The following is an 18,884-nucleotide window of genomic DNA, read 5'->3' as shown; positions in this document are numbered from 1 at the left end:
TTATCCTTAACAAAGTCACCAAAACCAGGATGGGCATCCCAAGCAACAAGGTACCTAAAAGGCCTATTCCCTTTCAGCTCATTACTCTTAACCAATCTAACCAGAATAGGACAATGGTCAGAGTGCCGGAAAGGAAGATTCAGCACATATAAATCAGGAAATCTGTAAAGAGCAGCCATATTCACATAAGCTTTATCCAGTCTTACAAACACACTATTCCTTTTCCAAGTGAATTTATGACCAGCGGCCCCCAAATCAGACAGCCCACAACGGACCATATCCTGCTTATGATTAAGGCACCGGTTAACATAATGATTGCCCCCCCTCTTTGATCACTCAAGAGGGCAATATCGTTAAAGTCCCCAGCAACAATCCACGCATCCACCATGCTAGTGCTAATGGAATACAACAGCTCCCAAAGGCGTTTACGGTTAGAAAGAACCGGATCAGCATAAACAAAAGTCACATAGAAGGGGTTACTGCCAGGATAACAAACCTTGCTATGGATACACTGTCTATCAAGATTAATAATATCAATCCTAATTCGATTAGGCTTCCAAAACAGCCAAATCCCCCCAGCCCTACCAGTAGCCTCAGATCTGATACAACTCCAAGACTTAAATTTACTCACCACCTCATCAGCCTTGACTCCACTAACCTTAGTTTCGAGAAGGGCAAAACAAGAGGGATTAAACTGCTTGATAAGGTCGTTTACATGAATGCGGGTAGCCTTACTAGCCGCACCCCTAACATTCCAAATGCAAAAGTCCATCAGAAAAGAGGAAACTGGCCCAGACCCAAACCTTAAGCAAGGTATTTATTAGGGGCTCCTGAGAGCCTAGAGGAAGAGCCCGCAGGTCCCCTCTTATCCCAAGAACCCAAAGAATTCTGGCTCTTTTTGGGGTTACCTTTAGGCTTCTTCAAACTCACCTTGTTAACACCCATAGCTTTCACAGGAGGGCACTCCACAGGGGATATAGAATTACTGACTTTACAGGGGAAGATTTGTTACTTCTAATTTTAGTAGAACAATTATTAGTAGGGTCTATTTATCATAAAACACTATACATTCATTCAATTAATATATAATTAATAATTTTTATCCAAGATAATAATTTATTCAATATTTATTATTAATTCTATAAAACATATTTATCCAACAAAATAGTATGAAAAAAATTGAAATGAAAAAAAAATGATTGAGTTTCTAAAATAAAAAATATAATATGAAAAATATATGGAAATGAAAAAATAAATAAATTAAGGGACTTAAAAATAGTATGAAATAAATTAGATTGAGAGATTAAAATCCGGAGAGAAAATGGTTGTTACCTAATTTAGTTTTATTGGGTAAAAGATAATAGATATCAAAATATTTAATTAACATTGAAAATAATTGATTACAGGAAAAATCAATTAATTATATTAGTGACAATAAATAATAATAAATGCAAATAATAATAATTAGAGGATACCTTTTATTTTAGGAAATTTTTTATATATATTATAGGATACGTTTTATGACCAAATTTTTGTTTTATATGTGAAGGTGTGTTAACTAATAAATCTCATACAAACGAGATCCACAAGAGAGAAAAAACATACACAAAGGTATAAAAAAAAAACACCACAAAAAGACAAATTTAAAATAAAAAAACAAATAATGTATTGAAATGATATATCAATACTCTATCAAATGATGAGCCCTGTTTCGGGTGTTGCTATTTACTGCCTTCAAAATACTAGTTAGGATAATTTTACTCTTTTCAAATTTTTTTGAGAGAACGTTTTGATTTTGCCCACCTAGGGTAAGAAAAAATTTGACCCCAAAATGCAAAATCGACCACTTTTCTGTGACGAAAAATGCAAAATTGTCCATTTCTTGTGACAAAAATTATAAAATCGTCACATAAAATATACATTATTTCATGATTTCGTTGATAAAAAACATAAAATTTAATGTTTCCGACTCGTAATCATCCATTTTCGGGGTTTTCGCGTCACACATCAATTATTTTCCTAATTTTAATTATTATTGTTTGGGTTTGTGATTTTGAAGAGAGAATTTTCAGTTTTTAATAAAATTATGAAAGGGGAAAAAAATTCAAATGAGAGCGGTAGTAGCAATCCACGTCCAAATAACATCATTGAAATTTTCGAAGATTTCCGTCTTTCTTATTTCTCTTTCCATTTATATTTTTTTATCCCTATGTTTGTGTTTTCATAATTCTGTGTTTTCTTGATTTTGTTTGAAATTCATATCTCTGATTGGATCTCTTTTTCGTTTGCTCAATATTCGTCACCCAGAATGAAAATTTCACTAGTAATATGTATGAAATTGTATGAATATGTAACCAAATTTACATTTCCTCTATGTATATACACAACGAATTAATTTCAAAAAATAAAGAATGAATAAATAAGGATACGAATCGTATCAAGACAATTTTAGAAGAGCTTGCTAGCAAATTCATCAACATCGTTTCCATTTGATTTCCGACCAAGATCTCTGAGCTCCGACAAACTTCTTCCAAGCTGTAAACTCAAATTCATTTCAAACATTTCACCATTCTCTCTTCTCTCCACGTCACTTTCTTCCAACGTAGATTCAATCGTTTCCTCCATAAGTTCAAAAAATCCCGCACAATTTCTATACATTTCAACCACCATTCCAACTTGTCCACCATGTTCTAATGTATTCACCGTACAAGCCAATGCCCCCGCCGTGGCTGCCACTATCCCTCCCCAACTCCCATTCCCCGCAAACACAGATCCCGCCGCCGCAATGCCAGTCAACAACGGTCCCGAAACCGCCAAAATCTTATTAATTTTCAATGCAATATTCCCCAATTTCATATAATCTTCACTATCTTTCCCTTTTATAACTCGAGCAATTTCTCTCATCTCCGACTGTAATTCCTCATTCCATCCATTACCATTACTATTACGGTTTCCTTCTCTTATCGTCTCCGATTTGGTCCACCAAATCGGAGCTTCGAATCTCGAAGGGAATTTGTTAATCATTTTCCCTAATAAAGGAAGTGGAAAAGCTTCATCCAAAGCTAAAACTTTCTCCATTATTGCGTTCACACTAACCGCACTCCGATTATTATGATCGAGAGTCGCGAGTGTGGTTTCGATTCGTTTATAAAGCTGTTTAAACAATCTGGTAGCGTTTCGCTGTTCTTCAGCGAGCTGGGAGGGTTGGATTTTGTTGATAATAAGTAGCATTCCGGTAGCAGCAGTGAATAAAAGAGTGGAAGATAGGTTTAAAGCAAGATGAGAAGAATCTCCGGTGGAAGTTGATGCAATTCCGGCCATAGTGGTGGCGGATAGAATGATCATGTTGGTGGAGTTTAAGAGGAGTTTGTTCCAGTTATCTCGTTGAACGGCGACGTTTTGGTGCATCTCTATTCTGTCTGCTACAGCTTCTAAAATAGCATAGAGTTGGAGGGTTTGATTTGAGTTGGGAGATTTGGGATTGATGAAAGTTTCATTCTTTTGTGGGGGTGTTCTTCCATTTCCATGGTTGAATTTGAGTTTCTCGACTAAGTTTGATGAATTTTGTGGTTTGGGGATAATTGGGAGACGAATTGAAGGAATTTTGGGAACAGAAATGGCGGATTTTAGTGTTGTTGATGGGAAGAGAAGAGATGAAGTTTGTAAAGAAGACATGATGATCAAGTTTTGATTTTAGGATCGATGAAGATGAAAGATGGATTTGGGGGAATTTATAGAAATTGATGAGAGGAAGAGGAAGGAGTCATGGAGGGAGGTTGATGGCTGTTCATCAAAGTTTTGACTTTGACAATTATTTGAATGGACTTTTTCTTTTCATTACATTATTTTCAACTTCAAAGTTTTGTAATCATCTTAATTTAAGGGAACAGGACGAGAATTTTCTGTTTTCAGCAAAGATCTAAATAGATGAGGATAGAGAATATTTAGGTTGTTAACTATTGTGCGTACATCTCCAACACAGGTCCAACGAGAGGAGCTGAAACAACGAAAATGGTAAAATTGAAGTGACATGCCATGTCACTTCCTATTCGGCGTGTCATCTTGGCTTGGCGTGCGGCAGTCGTGTGAAGGGGGACAAAAAGGCCACGGAGGAGCAGCGTGTGGGATAGGTGACTCGGTGTGTGGATCATATACATTGCATTCTTCACCAAACCGGGATTAGAGGGGACAATGGTTGGGTCATAGGCTTGAGAAAAAAGTTTTTTTGTGGATTTAAGATTAAAAATCTTCGTCTCGATTTCAATTTGTATCATTACCTTTTTGTTTAGTTTAACTGATTTGAATAACTGTTTGGTTGTATAAACTTATTTGGTAAAATTTAGCTGATTATTAATAACTGTTTGTATAAAATGATAAATAAAAAAAAGACTATTATTTGATCTTTTTTATAATTCACATGCATGGGACAAGATAGAAAAATGCTCAAAGAGAGATTTGAAACGGTGAAGCCGCTCTAATACCTAATCCAATAAAGGAAAAGATACTCAACAATATAGATGGAGATTTGTTAAAATCGTTATCCCCTTAATATATGGTGATATTTTGACACCTAAATTTGACACATGACACGTCTTTAAAGCTTATTTACCACATAGATTTTTTTTATATAAAATTATTAATTAGATTAAAAAAAGAAAAAAAAAAGCGAATCCCTAAAATAAAATTTATCAAGTCCAAGTATTAAAATATCATCACGAGTTAATAGGATAACAATTTTGTTAAGTCTCCGTTTAAATTAGATGAAATTTCACCAATTGAGACAGTTAAGAGACAAAATGTGACCAAATAATAAATCATGTGCCAAGTGATAAAATTTTAGATAGATCGAGAGCCGGCTAAAGATTTAAGCATTCATTTTAAAAGGGAAAATAGCTGAATAATTAATATTAATCAATAATTTAAATGAAAATTAGATTGATAAACATATCAGTACACATATTGAGAATCTAACTATTAATAAATTTATCTACAAATTTATATTATAGTTAATTGATAGATAGATTTGAAATTAGTTGAATTTATCACTGTTATACTTTAATTATATATAATTTATAATAAAATTAATTTTAACTGTCAACAATATAAACATTTTTGTATCTATTCATTTGAATATTTGTGAGGTTTAAATGTTCAAATTTAGTCAAATTTATGCAGAAATTGATATTAATAAATAATTAAACTACCAACGAACTTGTAAATTTGATAACTTAATTTATCAATTAAGTATTGTTACTCAAAGTGTATTTAGCTAAACTTTTATATTTTATTACTAATTCATTTTTGTCTGCTGAAAGAAAGATATCATAGATTTTAGCGAAGCATATAAATTAAGGCAAATGATATATACAGCCCTTAGGGTTGTATATAAGCATTAATTATTCACATATAGCAACAAAAAATAGAATTTTAATTTTAAAATAAGTATTTATTTGTATTGGAAATATAACAATCTATTGGCCCTATTTGGGAATTAGCTGTTAGCTGATTACATTAGCTGTTAGCTGTTTACATTAGCTGTTTGTGTAGACCTGTTTGGTAAAAATTAGCTGATTGATAATAGCGGTTTGTGCAAAAAGATGAATAAGGGCATTAATTTTGGGCATGAGAAGAGGGAGTCTATCTATTAGGGTTAAAGAAGTCCATTAATTTTAATATTCCAAAACGCTAATTGAAAAAGCTCATTTTAAGAGCTTTTTCTAAATTAGCGTTTTCATCCCAAAACTCTCTCCCAAACCTTTCTCCACCAAACACTCCAATCAGCGGTTTCAGTGGTCAAACTTCTAAAATTGGTCAAAACCGCTCTTTTTATCCCAAAACGTTCTTTACCAAACAGGGCCATTATGAATATATGCATTTAAATATTTAAGCATTTAAGTATCAATAAATTTTATGTATTGAAAAACTAAATGAACACTAATAATAGGAATTTTTGGGTTTTATTTACAGCCCTAAGAGCTGTAAATATCGGAACCCATAAATTAATTAATGACCAAGAATAATTCAACAGGCTACAAAATAAATATAAAATAAAATTTAGCATTTGATTTTGTATAAGCTTGGATCTACTAAAATGGCTGCTGGTAAACTACATCCAACCTTCAATTTTCTAATGATTTTTTTTATCCTCCCTAGATCTTATTTCTAATAATAATATAATTAAGGGTAAATAATTATCTAACACACAGTTAGATAAATTGCGGCTGGAGGGGTTCTGAGAGATGTTGGTGGCAATTGGATGTGACTTTACTCAGAATCTGGGGATAGGCTCTTCCTTTACTGCTGAGCTCTGAGGTATCTTCTTTGGGCTTAGATTGGCCATTGATCTGGGGCTGAAAAGGCTGCTCGTGGATTCTGACAACTTTGAAACAGTTTATATGATTGCTAACAACAAGGCTATGTGCTTGAGTAGCCAAAACCTTGTTAAAGAGATTAGAAGATTGTGTTCTTCATGTGTACAGGGAGCAAAATAGGGTCGCAGATCGCCTTGCTGCTGAGAGTCATGCAAGGATGCCGGGAATTTCAACTTTCTTTTCTCCTCCGAACTTCCTTTGTTCGATTCTGTCTGATGATCGGGTGGGGGTTAGCTTCCCTAGGCTAATCCCGGGTTAGTTGTTGGTTTTTGTTGTTTTTTCTTTCCTTTTCCTAACAAAAAAAAAGTTCCTCTATTTTGAAAAACATATTACAAGATTCTTATTTTTTTTTTTTTTGTTAATATTAACCCTTTGGTCATTCTGTCTATTTTTTTTTAGATTTTTAACCATTACACTTAACATAAACAGACAAACAGAAAATAATAGAGTAACATATTTATTTTGTATCGGATTTTGTATTATTTATTTATTTATTAATCAATAAATTGTTATAAATTTAATTAAAATATGTATTATACTATCTAAAAGTAGTAATATAGAAAAACACGTGTATTTGTAATTTATATCTTTAAAAACGTACAAACATACACATTTAACAACAATATTATTAAAACAATTAAATATAAAATATAATGTTCACAAGTAATATAATTCACCAAAAACTATGAAACAATATATTTAAACACTTATATCATATCATGAAAATAAGTAGAGAACACAATTAAACCAAAATATCTAAAAACAATAATCACAATTCAAGAATAATCATGCGACGATTTTCAAAAGTGAACTATAACAAAGAAAAAAAACTCTTTTATTCATTGGATACCAAGCGGCGCTTGGGCGGTCTCGGTAGAACCCAGACGGTTAAAAATCGTCTAGGGTCCAAAAAAAACTCTCAGAGGGATTAATCGGAGAAAATCGGGACGGATTCTCAATTTCGAGCGTCCAAACTGTCTTATTTTTAAACAAAGATAATAGATTCAAAATATTTAGTTAAGACTGAAACATAATTATTGACAGTTATTTTAGAAGGAAAAATCAGTTAATTACAAGGGCTTCAAGTACCTTAAGCTACATTTCGAGTTCGAATCCTAGTATACACAGAAAGCTTTAATTGAGAGATGATCCACCTAAAGCTTTAATTATACTAATAATCACAAACATGTATAATTCCACACAGTAGAAATATATTAAAATTTACAAACGAGATCCGCAAAAGGAAGAAAACATATCACGAAAGGCACAAAAAAACACCATAAAAAGCAAACTTAAAATAAAAAAAAAACAAATTATATATACAATGATATATCAATATTTTATATAAATGATATGTAAAAAGATAATTTCAATCCAAATAACATTATTGAAATCTTTCGAAGACAAACGGAAAAATAAAAAAATAAAGTTTGTCTTCATTTTTTCTCATCCCATCCATATTTTTTATCCACATATTTTCTGTGTTTGTGTTTGTATTTTCGTATTTATGTCTTTTTTTTTTCATTTTGTTTGGAATTCATATCTCTAGTTAGATCTCTTTTTCGTTAGCTCTACATTAGTCACCCACTATGAAAACAAAAGATTTCACTATAGTACTATGTATGAAATTGTATGAATATGTAACAAGATTTACATTTCCTCTATGTATATACACAGAATTAATTTGAAAAAATAAAAAAAAAATAAATGAGGATTGAATTGTATCAAGACAATTTTAGAAAAGCTTGCTAGCAAATTCATCAACATCGCTTCCATTTGATTTCCGACCAATATCTCTAAGCTCCGAGAAACTTCTCCCGAGCTGTAAACTCAAATTCATTTCAAACATTTCACCATTTTTTCTTCCCTCCACATCACTTTCATCCAACGTAGATTCAATCGTTTCCTCCATAAGTTCAAAAAATCCCACACAATTTCTATACATTTCAACCACCATCCCAACCTGTCCACCATGTTCTAATGTATTCACCGTACAAGCCAGTGCCCCCGCAGTCGCCGCCACTATCCCTCCCCAACTCCTATTCCCCGCAAACACAGATCCCGCCGCCGCAATGCCAGTCAACAACGGTCCCGAAACCGCCAAAACCTTATTAATTTTCAACGCGATATTCCCCAATTTCATATAATCTTCACTATCTTTCCCTTTTATAACTCGAGCAATTTCTCTCATCTCCGACTCTAATTCCTCATTCCATCCATTACCATTACCATTACCGTTTCCTTCTCTTTTCATCTCCGATTTGGTCCACCAAATCGGAGCTTCGAATCTCGAAGGGAATTTGTTAATCATTTTCCCTAATAAAGGAAGTGGAAAAGCTTCATCCAAAGCTAAAACTTTCTCCATTATTGCGTTCACACTAATCGCACTCCGATTATTATGATCGCGAGTTGCGAGTGTCGTTTGGATTCGATTATAAAGCTGTTTAAACAATCTGGTAGCGTTTCACTGTTCTTCAGCGAGCTGGGAGTGTTGGATTGAGTATTGGAAATGAGATTCTGATTTGATTTTTGAATTGATGAAGATGAAGATGAAGATGGATTTGGGGGAAAGTATTTATATAGAAATAAATGAGGAAGAGGAAGGAGTCATGGAATGGAGGTTGATGATTTGACTTTGACAAAAATATTTTTTTGAATGGAATCATTCTATTCACTACAAATCCTTAATTTTATAATATTACATTATTTTCAGCTTCAAAATTTTGTCATCCTCTTGATTTATGGGAAGCAATGGGGCGAGTATTATCCGTTTTCGATAGAAAATCTCTGAAATGTTTGTCCATATATAAGATATTTGTCCATATATAAGATATGTATATGGTCGATTCGGAAGGGTGTGTAAGAAATCCGATCGTAGGGGCCTTTAAATAGGGATGACAACAAGTATTGTACTTATGGGTATTCGACACTATCCAACTCTAATGAGATTAATCGTACTTTGTATAAAAGGGTATACTATCAATAAAATTACCCAGGTATGAGACGAGTATGAGAATATCCAAGGATACCCGATATTCATATATTTTGTCACGTCCGTGTCTAAATTTCTAAAATTTATATTTTGATATTAGTATATATTATAATTATTGGGTGTGTGAAGTTAATTTGGTGTTATAGGAAAAGTTTGGAGTTAATTTGATGGTTTTATGTGTAAATTAAAAGTTTAAAAGATTATAGAAAGATGGAGGATCAAACGTAATATTTGCCAAACTTTTCTCAAATGTTCCAGAGTATTTGAGATATACTCCATCGTGATCATCAATTTAAATTCCTTTTCTTTTTCTTTTTCTTTCATCTTTATCATCAATTTTCTCTGAACCGTTTCTCTACCGTTTCTTTGATTTACGAAGATTCGACCGTCCGAATCATTCGAAATTGAAACCATAGTTGGAATTTGATTGTGAAAGGAAATTTGAGCATGTTATGATTTTATGATTTTATATCCATCGAGAGTTATCCGGATCAGTGGTTTTATATTTGAAGACCATGTTCAGTGAGGGACATGGTCTGTGTACACAGTCTGAAGACCTATTGGGTATGGCAGTGAAGTGTTGGGTAAGACCATATGGGATAGGCAATGTTAGGAGACGTCTCGACTATATATGTGGTTATGGATTGATACTTAAGGGGAGAAACTCGAGGATGGATACACTGTTTTAAGTTCATTTGGATTATGTTTTCGGTTATGATTGGTTTTGATATAAGATTTTACGTTTGATTGATTACGAGTTGGTTTGATAAAATATTTATTTGATTACAAGTTGGTTTAATAAAACATTCATTTGATTATGAATTGGTTTGATGAAACGTTTATTTGTTTTGATTCGTTTTGACAAGACAAAGGTTTTGATTAACTCCTTTTATAAAGTATATATGTAGCTATGTTAAGTAAAGTTGGTTTTTATAGTTGATAATTCCTTACTGAGATTTTTGTCTCACATTTTTAAATGTTTTAATGTTTTTAGGTGAGAAAGTACAGAATATAGAGAAGGTTACCGACCGATTAGGCGAGGTTTGGAAGTTGGCTACTTATTGTTAGATTTATGGTTAGAACTTTAGTATTTAATTGTAATATGATGAAGTTGGTAAATCTGTTGAGGTTTTAATGTAATAGGAATATGGATTTATTTAGAATATACATTTAAGAGGAATATCTAGAAAAGTGATATTTATGATATTTGGAGACTATTAAATGTTGATCGTGATCTTTCTATTTCACGCCCGATGTCGATTGAGGTCGTCTAGGGTCGGGTGTGACATATTTACCTATTTATTTTTTTAGTGTATTTTAATTTTTTGGTAATCGAAGTGATTTAGAATTTAGAATACTTTTTAAATTTATAGATGAATTATTTATGGATGATTTATTAAATTTATTCTTTGTTTGTAATATTTTTTGTTTTATACATTGATTTTTAATGGGTAAGGGTACCTGCAGGTACTCACGATTTAAATGGGATATCAGATGAATGAAAATGAAGAAGATGAACTTGTATTGAAGAACATTGAATTACAGAGTTTGCTCTCAAAGAAAATATTTTCATTAAATCTAAACAAGCCTATCTAACTCCTTAAATAGCTTTTAAGCTAACGGTAACAAAGACATAGAAAAATACTAATCTATCCCCACTCCTATTACATAATTACAGCTGTACAATTTCATTATAATCCTTAATACCCCCCTCAAGTTGGAGTGTATATAGATTGAACACCCAACTTGCATATGGGAGAAGAGAACTGTCTTGGTGGAAGTGCTTTAGTCAGAATGTCTGCAATTTGGAACAAAGTAGAAATGCCAAGAGGTTTGATAAGGCCAAATAAGAACTTTTCGCGTATAAAATGGCAATCAATCTCTATGTGTTTAGTACGTTCATGAAATGTGGAGTTTTTGACAATTTATAAAGTAGAGACATTGTCACCAAATAAAGGAGTAGGTTAAGGATGAGGGATTTGGAGAGCTAAGAACAAATAGTGAAGCCATTGGATTTTAGTAGAAACAGAAGAAAGGGATTTATATTCTGCTTCTGTGCTGGATTTAGAGACCGTAGGCTGTTTCTTACTCTTTCAACTAATCAAAGAGTGGCCTAAGAAGACACAAAATCCTATTATAGATTTTATGGTGTCCAAGGAGGTGGCCCAATCAACATCAGAATATACTTGAAGTTTCATCCTTGATTTTGCTGAATAAAAAAGTCCTTTGCCTGGATCTTGTTTCAAGTAGTGTAAAATAAGAACTTTTCGCGTATAAAATGGCAATCAATCTCTATGTGTTTAGTACGTTCATGAAATGTGGAGTTTTTGACAATTTATAAAGTAGAGACATTGTCACAAAATAAAGGAGTAGGTTAAGGATGAGGGATTTGGAGAGCTAAGAACAAATAGTGAAGCCATTGGATTTTAGTAGAAACAGAAGAAAGGGATTTATATTCTGCTTCTGTGCTGGATTTAGAGACCGTAGGCTGTTTCTTACTCTTTCAACTAATCAAAGAGTGGCCTAAGAAGACACAAAATCCTATTATAGATTTTATGGTGTCCAAGGAGGTGGCCCAATCAACATCAGAATATACTTGAAGTTTCATCCTTGATTTTGCTGAATAAAAAAGTCCTTTGCCTGGATCTTGTTTCAAGTAGTGTAAAATAAGAACTTTTCGCGTATAAAATGGCAATCAATCTCTATGTGTTTAGTACGTTCATGAAATGTGGAGTTTTTGACAATTTATAAAGTAGAGACATTGTCACAAAATAAAGGAGTAGGTTAAGGATGAGGGATTTGGAGAGCTAAGAACAAATAGTGAAGCCATTGGATTTTAGTAGAAACAGAAGAAATGGATTTATATTCTGCTTCTGTGCTGGATTTAGAGACCGTAGGCTGTTTCTTACTCTTTCAACTAATCAAAGAGTGGCCTAAGAAGACACAAAATCCTATTATAGATTTTATGGTGTCCAAGGAGGTGGCCCAATCAACATCAGAATATACTTGAAGTTTCATCCTTGATTTTGCTGAATAAAAAAGTCCTTTGCCTGGATCTTGTTTCAAGTAGTGTAGAATGCGAAGTGAAGCTTTGTAATGTATATCTGTTGGCTTGGAAAGGAACTGGCTTAGTGTATCGACAATAAATGTAATGTCTGGACGAGTGTTGGTGAAGTAGATCAATATGCCAATGAGTTTTCTGTAAGAAGTAGAGTCTGAAAGAGGAATGCCATCTGTTTTGGTTAATCCGAGGGAAGGATCCATGGGAGTTGAAACTGGTTTTGTAGCCAAAAGCCCTGCATCACTAATAAGATCAAATGTATATTTCCTTTGGGAAATGATAATTCCTAGTTCAGAACGAGCTATTTCTAAACCTAAGAAATACTTTAATTCACCTAGATCTTTTATCTTGAATTCAGTATCTAGTTTATATTTAATACTAGAAATTTCAATGTCATTAGTACCTGTAAGAATAATGTCATCTACATATATCAACAAGATGGTACTTTTGCCATTGGAATTTTTAGTAAACAAAAAATGATTAGTAGGAGACTGTTTATAACCATGTTGAATTAAAAAGGAAGATAATCTAGCAAACCATTGTCTGCTAGCTTGTTTTAATCCATAAAGAGAGTTTTCAAGCTTGCAAACAAGGCATGGTTCAGGAAGTACAAGGCCTGAAGGTGGCTCCATATAAACTTCTTCATCTAAGAAACCATGTAAAAATGCATTATTTACATCACATTAATACAATTTCTAGTTTTGAATGGCTGCTATGGCTAAAACAAGTCTAACAGTGGTTAGCTTGACAACAGGAGAAAAAGTATTAACATAATCTAAACCTTCCACTTGTGTATAGCCTTTGGCTACTAAGCGGGCTTTATATCTTTCAAGTGAGCCATCACTTTTAAGTTTGACCTTAAAAACCCAAAGACAACCTAGCTTTTTCTTACCTGGAGGTAATTTAGTAAATGTCCATATTTATGTTTTATTGAGAGCATCTAACTCTGATTGCATGGCTTGTTTCCAGCAATCATGTTTAGAAGCCTCTTTATAATTCTTTGGCTCAGGAATTATACTGAGATTACAAATTTGTAGGATATAAACAGGGATACTGTAAACTGTAAACTAATGATCTTCTGTGGGAAATCAACCTGTGCAGTTGTAATGTATTTGTAGCTGATTAAATTAGTCATGTTTTGGTATTGAATTTTTTTTTTATTATTGAATTTTTTTAGGACTTGGCGCAACGGTAAAACGTTGTTGCCGTGCGACCTGAGGTCACGGGTTCGAGTCTTAGGAGCGGCCTCTTGCCAATTAAATTGGCAAGGGAAGGCTTGCCCCCAATACATCCTTGTGGTGGGACCCCTTCCCGGACCCTCGCTCAGCGGGGACGCGTAATGCGACCGGGCCGCCCTTTTATTGAATTTTTTTAGGAGAAAAGTGTATTGCAGATACTTATTTTTCCGAAGAGAAAAATGCATACCACTTGTCTATGTACTTAGATGTTGCACATGGATGGAGTAGATATGGACAATTCATGTTGGATGGGGTTAATGTGGTTAATGAGGCCCATAATAAATACTCAATTAGATATGCACATTTGCATATGACTTGTTTAATCTATAATTTATTGGGAAGGTAGCTAAAAGTATCAAGGTTTGTTTGAAATTGATATTAAAATAGATGTAGCATACATAATTGAGTAGTATAAATTGTTCCATCTTTGTATTTTTTTTTAGTATAAATGGTTTTATCCTTGTAAAGCACACTTATTATAGTTTCATTTTTTCCTAAATTTTTTTTATGATTATGATACAATAATTTTTAAATAATCTAGTACCTAGACATGTTCCATAATTATTTTTGTATTTGTTGATATATATATATATATATATATATATATAAAAGTTCCCTTCGATCCAAATCATTAAATAAAAAATCACAATTTTTAAATTTTTTGGAAAATAAAATAAAATTTCAAAATTTATGGCCCGAAGTTACTTTGGCAACATAACAGTTGTTACTATTAATATAGTATTAGCAACGACAATAGTTGCAGCAAAACGTCAACAATATATAGCAACAGCAGGTCTTGTTGCGGTACATCAAAATATATAGCAACGACACATGTTGTTACAGAAAACTAACATGTATAGCAACGTCAGAACTTGTGAAATGTTACAATATATAGCAATGATATGTTGTTGCAAAAGATAAGTTTTATTCTCTCACCTACACGTAATATTTGGCAACAATTAATCTTTCACAACGAGCGTGTTGTTGCCAAATATATATTTTTGGCAACAACAGTTTGTCGTTGCAGAAACCTTTAGCAACGGAACTATTCAAAACGACGGGAAGTTGTTGCAAAATATGACATGTCGTTGCGAATAATATGTTTGGCAACGACTTTTTACGTTGCTAAAAATCAAATTTCTTGTATTTAAATATAATGTTTGTAATCACTTGAAACTTTGTCATAGGAAACCACATTAGATAAAGAACGTGAAATAGAAGAATCAGTGGATATCACCTGATTACAGTGAAAATCTTAAAGATAAGTAGGAGCCTGTTTAGGTCTTGAAGATTTTCTGAATGGAGGAACATGAACAATAGGTTGAACAACAGCTGTAGGAGCAGGAATTGTAGTATTAGAATGGCCAGGAGATGACATAGAATGAATAGGCAAAGTTTGTTATTCCTGCAAAGTTGGAGTAACAGAAGTACTAGATGGTGTGTGATTGTGTACATTAGAATAAGACCATTGTTCTAGATCAACATTGGTAAGTTCCAAAGCTTGAGTGAAATTATCACTAAGAGTTGGAAAAAGTGCTGGTTCAGTGACAGAACTAGACTTAATAGCATTATATGGAAATATGTGTTAAAAAAACTTTACATCTCTAGAAACAGTGTATGTGTGAGAGTGAAGATCAAAAACTTTGAAACCTTTGACATTAGCTTTGTAGCCCATAAACAGACAAGGTCTAGCTCTAGCATCAAATTTACCTTTGTATTTCAAATTAGAAATGTAAACCAAAGACCCAAAAATTCTTAGATTAGAATAATCATATTCAACTTCATAACCTAAAATAAGGAGTACTATTATGCAATAGAGGGGTAGGCATAATGTTAATAAGAAAAGCAGCATGAAGTATACAATATGCCCAAAAAGAAAGAGGTAAAGATGCTTGAAATCTAAGAGACCTAGCAACAGCTAAAAGATGTTGATGCTTTCTTTCAACAACACTATTCCGTTGAGGTGTATAAGGATAACTAAATTGATGAATAATACCTTTTTCTAAACAAAAAGATTCCAGTTGTAGTTCAGGTGCATTATCAGTACGAATGCTTTTAATAGCTACATTAAACTGAACTAAAACATGTTTATAGAATCCTTTAATACAAGCAGGAGCCTAAGCTTTATTCTTTAACAAGAAAATCCAAGTAAATCTAGCATGATCATCAATTATAGTAAGGAAAAACTTATATCCATTATTAGAAGAAGTAGCAAAAGGGTCCATATACATCAACATGAATTAAAGAAAAAGCAGAATCTGTCATAGTTGTACTATCAGGAAAGGGTAAGTGTTTCATCTTAGACAATGGACAGATAATACATGTAAAAGATTTATCATTACAACTAAGAACGGAAGAAGTACTTTGCCTAATGATATCTATCTTATTGAAAGGTAAATGGCCTAATCTATAGTGCCACAATTAAGCAGGATCAAACAAACTATTCTGTGAAATAGAATGAACAACTGCATTATTAGTACTAGGTAAAGTCTTATTCAATGCATGAACAGAGGATTGAGAGATGTCTGATTTGGCTGAATACAGATAATAGAGACCTTTACGAATGGCAGCCTCTGCAATCATGATATCAGCTGAACCAGTCATCTCCAGATGATTGATCTCATATATCTGACAAGAGCCAGACATAAAAATGCATTGAAGGGCTGTGTCTTGTACTAATTGACTAACCGAAATAATATTTAAATGAAATGTAAGCATATAAAACACACTATGCAATAACAATTTATCAAAAACCTTGACATCTCCTATATGAGTAACAGGAACATTAACATCATTTGGTAAACATACTCTAATGTTATGCAGAGGTTGAAGATTAACAAACAAATCAATAGAATTGGCAATATGATTAGTTGGACCAGAATCAAGTATCCAAGCAACATTATTAATTGAACCACAATTAGCAAGGATAGCATTAATACCTGATTCATGAGTAGCAGCAAGATATTGCTAACATGATGAGGAGTGGATTGAGTATTCTGTAGCATTTGCATCAATGCATCCACTTGTCCTTGAGTAAGTTGAAGATTAGCAAGACTCTGTGTTGGTTGTGTATATGCAGGAATAGAAACTTCTGAGAAAGATTGCGTCTCTGTGCCTTCAGCAAGATTAACCTGAGAATGACTACCAGAACTGCTTTGAGAACCTTTCTTGGTAAACTTGAAATTCTGAGGAAATCCATGCTTTCTGTAACTTTGATCAACAGTGTGACCAGGCTTATCACAGTGATTGCACTTCTTCTTAGAATCAGGCTTAGAACCTTTAGCATAGTTGATAGAGGACTCCAAAGCAGGCAATTGAAGGCCAGAAAGTTGTCTTTCTTGTTGAATAACCATAGAAAAAACTTCATTTATCTCAGGAAAGGGCCTAATAAGAAGAATTTGAGACCTAATAGCACTATATTCAGGATTAAGACCTCTTAAAAACCTGATAACATAGTCCCCATCTTGATACTTCTTAGCTTGTTTGAGTAATGGAGCACAAACACAATTAGGTTCACAAGAACAGATCTGTAAGGGGCGATAACTAACTAGTTCTTCCCAAACAATCATTTGACAAGTGAAATACTCATTTACAGAATAAGAACCTTCATTAAAAGTATAAAATTCATCTTGAAGTTCAGAAATCTTGAGTGCATCACCTTGAAAAAATATCAGTGTTGTATAAGTCGTTAGGCGCTAGTCGGGCGGACAAGACCTCCAAAGATTATTCGGGGATTAATCGTTGAGTGCATCACCTTGAAAAAATATCAGTGTTGTATTTTTCTATTTTTTAAATTTATATTAAATAAATATTATATAAACACATTTAAAATATAAATTATACTATCTAAAAATATTAATAATAAATATTATATAATAGAAAAATATTAATATTTATTTTAAATAAGTAATAAAATAGTTATTAGTTAATAGTAATTACTTGTATTATTTTTTACTAATTGTAATTTATAAATTGGGCCGATTTTAAACCATTTCATCCGATTTTACCTGTTTCAGCCGATTTTTTTTCCGCCTAGACCGATTTTTCCTGCCTAACCCGACTTGTCCGACTTAACCCGATTTGAACCGCCTAGGCGGAAGAAAATCGGGCTCCCAACTTATGCCGACCAGTTATATAAAATCGATCGGTGTTGTAAAAATCACTGATATATCGGCCGATTAGTCGCCGACTTGACCGATTTTTACAACACTGAAAAATATGGCCTTCAAATTGTCCCAAGCATCACAAGCATTCTCAAACTAGGTAAGATTCTGAGCAATAATAGGAGAAACAGATCGAGTCAACCAAGTAAACACCATAGTATTACATCGATCCCAAGCCGCACGCAAATCACTACCAACAACAGGCGGTTTAACAGTGCCATTAACAAAAACAATTTTGTTTCTAGCACGCAAGACGCACTCTATCTCGCGACGCCAAGGATGATAATTCGTACCATCAAGAACCTTAGAAACAAGAAAAGGACCTGTATTCTCACCAGGATGAAGATAATAGTGGCTAGATGGATTGAGCGACGGATCTACAGGAGGAAGATTGTTCGGTTGAGTACCGCGTGGATCTTGAAGAGGAATTTCACGATTAACATTACGATCATTAGGAATTGACATCATGAGAGCAAGATTGAAAAATTAGGGTTTCGATTGAATGAACAAATCAATAGCGATGAGTTCAAAAAATGAGATTTTGTCCAAATAACATAACAAAAGAAATAAATTCAACACAGAAACGTTGAATAATAAAAGGAAATTCAAAGATTGAAGATGAATGCGGAAGCGAAGAAATCTAATACCATATCAGATGAATGAAAATGAAGAAGATGAACTTGTATTGAAGAACATTGAATTACAGAGTTTGCTCTCAAATAAAATATTTTCATTAAATCTAAACAAGCCTATCTAACTCCTTAAATAGCTTGTAAGCTAACTGTAACAAAGATATAGAAAAGGACTAATTTATCCTCACTCCTATCACATAATTACTGCTATAATTTCATTATAATCCTTAATATGGGACAGAAATGAGATTCATGAAGTATACACGTTAGGGTAGTGAGATGGGTACGAGTAATGAAAAATAAACGGGTAAGGGTTTGAAATTGTCACTATCCGTGAATACCTTATCCGTTACCAACCCTGCCTCTATTTAAAAAATATTTTAACTATTTTACTGAAAAATGAGCTAAAAAATGCTATTAAGATATA

At 33.1% G+C, this 18,884-nt stretch overlaps 2 protein-coding genes across 2 annotated transcripts; both read right to left on the bottom strand.

The window, feature by feature from the left end:
* Positions 1–2,305: 2,305 nt before the first annotated feature.
* Positions 2,306–3,686, bottom strand: LOC136233280 (probable F-box protein At4g22030). The gene has a single exon (XM_066022898.1). It carries the CDS (start codon positions 3,673–3,675, stop codon positions 2,449–2,451), a length of 1,227 nt encoding a protein of 408 aa, XP_065878970.1. The 5' UTR covers positions 3,676–3,686; the 3' UTR covers positions 2,306–2,448.
* Positions 3,687–8,013: 4,327 nt separating this feature from the next.
* LOC136233896 (probable F-box protein At4g22030) lies at positions 8,014–9,236 on the bottom strand. The gene has a single exon (XM_066023628.1). The coding sequence runs from the start codon at positions 8,734–8,736 to the stop codon at positions 8,107–8,109; it is 630 nt and encodes a 209-aa protein (XP_065879700.1). The 5' UTR covers positions 8,737–9,236; the 3' UTR covers positions 8,014–8,106.
* Positions 9,237–18,884: the final 9,648 nt, after the last annotated feature.

Source organism: Euphorbia lathyris, chromosome 6 (genome assembly GCF_963576675.1).
Source record: "Euphorbia lathyris chromosome 6, ddEupLath1.1, whole genome shotgun sequence".
Lineage (NCBI taxonomy): Eukaryota > Viridiplantae > Streptophyta > Magnoliopsida > Malpighiales > Euphorbiaceae > Euphorbia > Euphorbia lathyris.
Note: the sequence above shows the minus strand (reverse complement) of the source record. Positions and strands in the feature narration are given on the sequence as shown.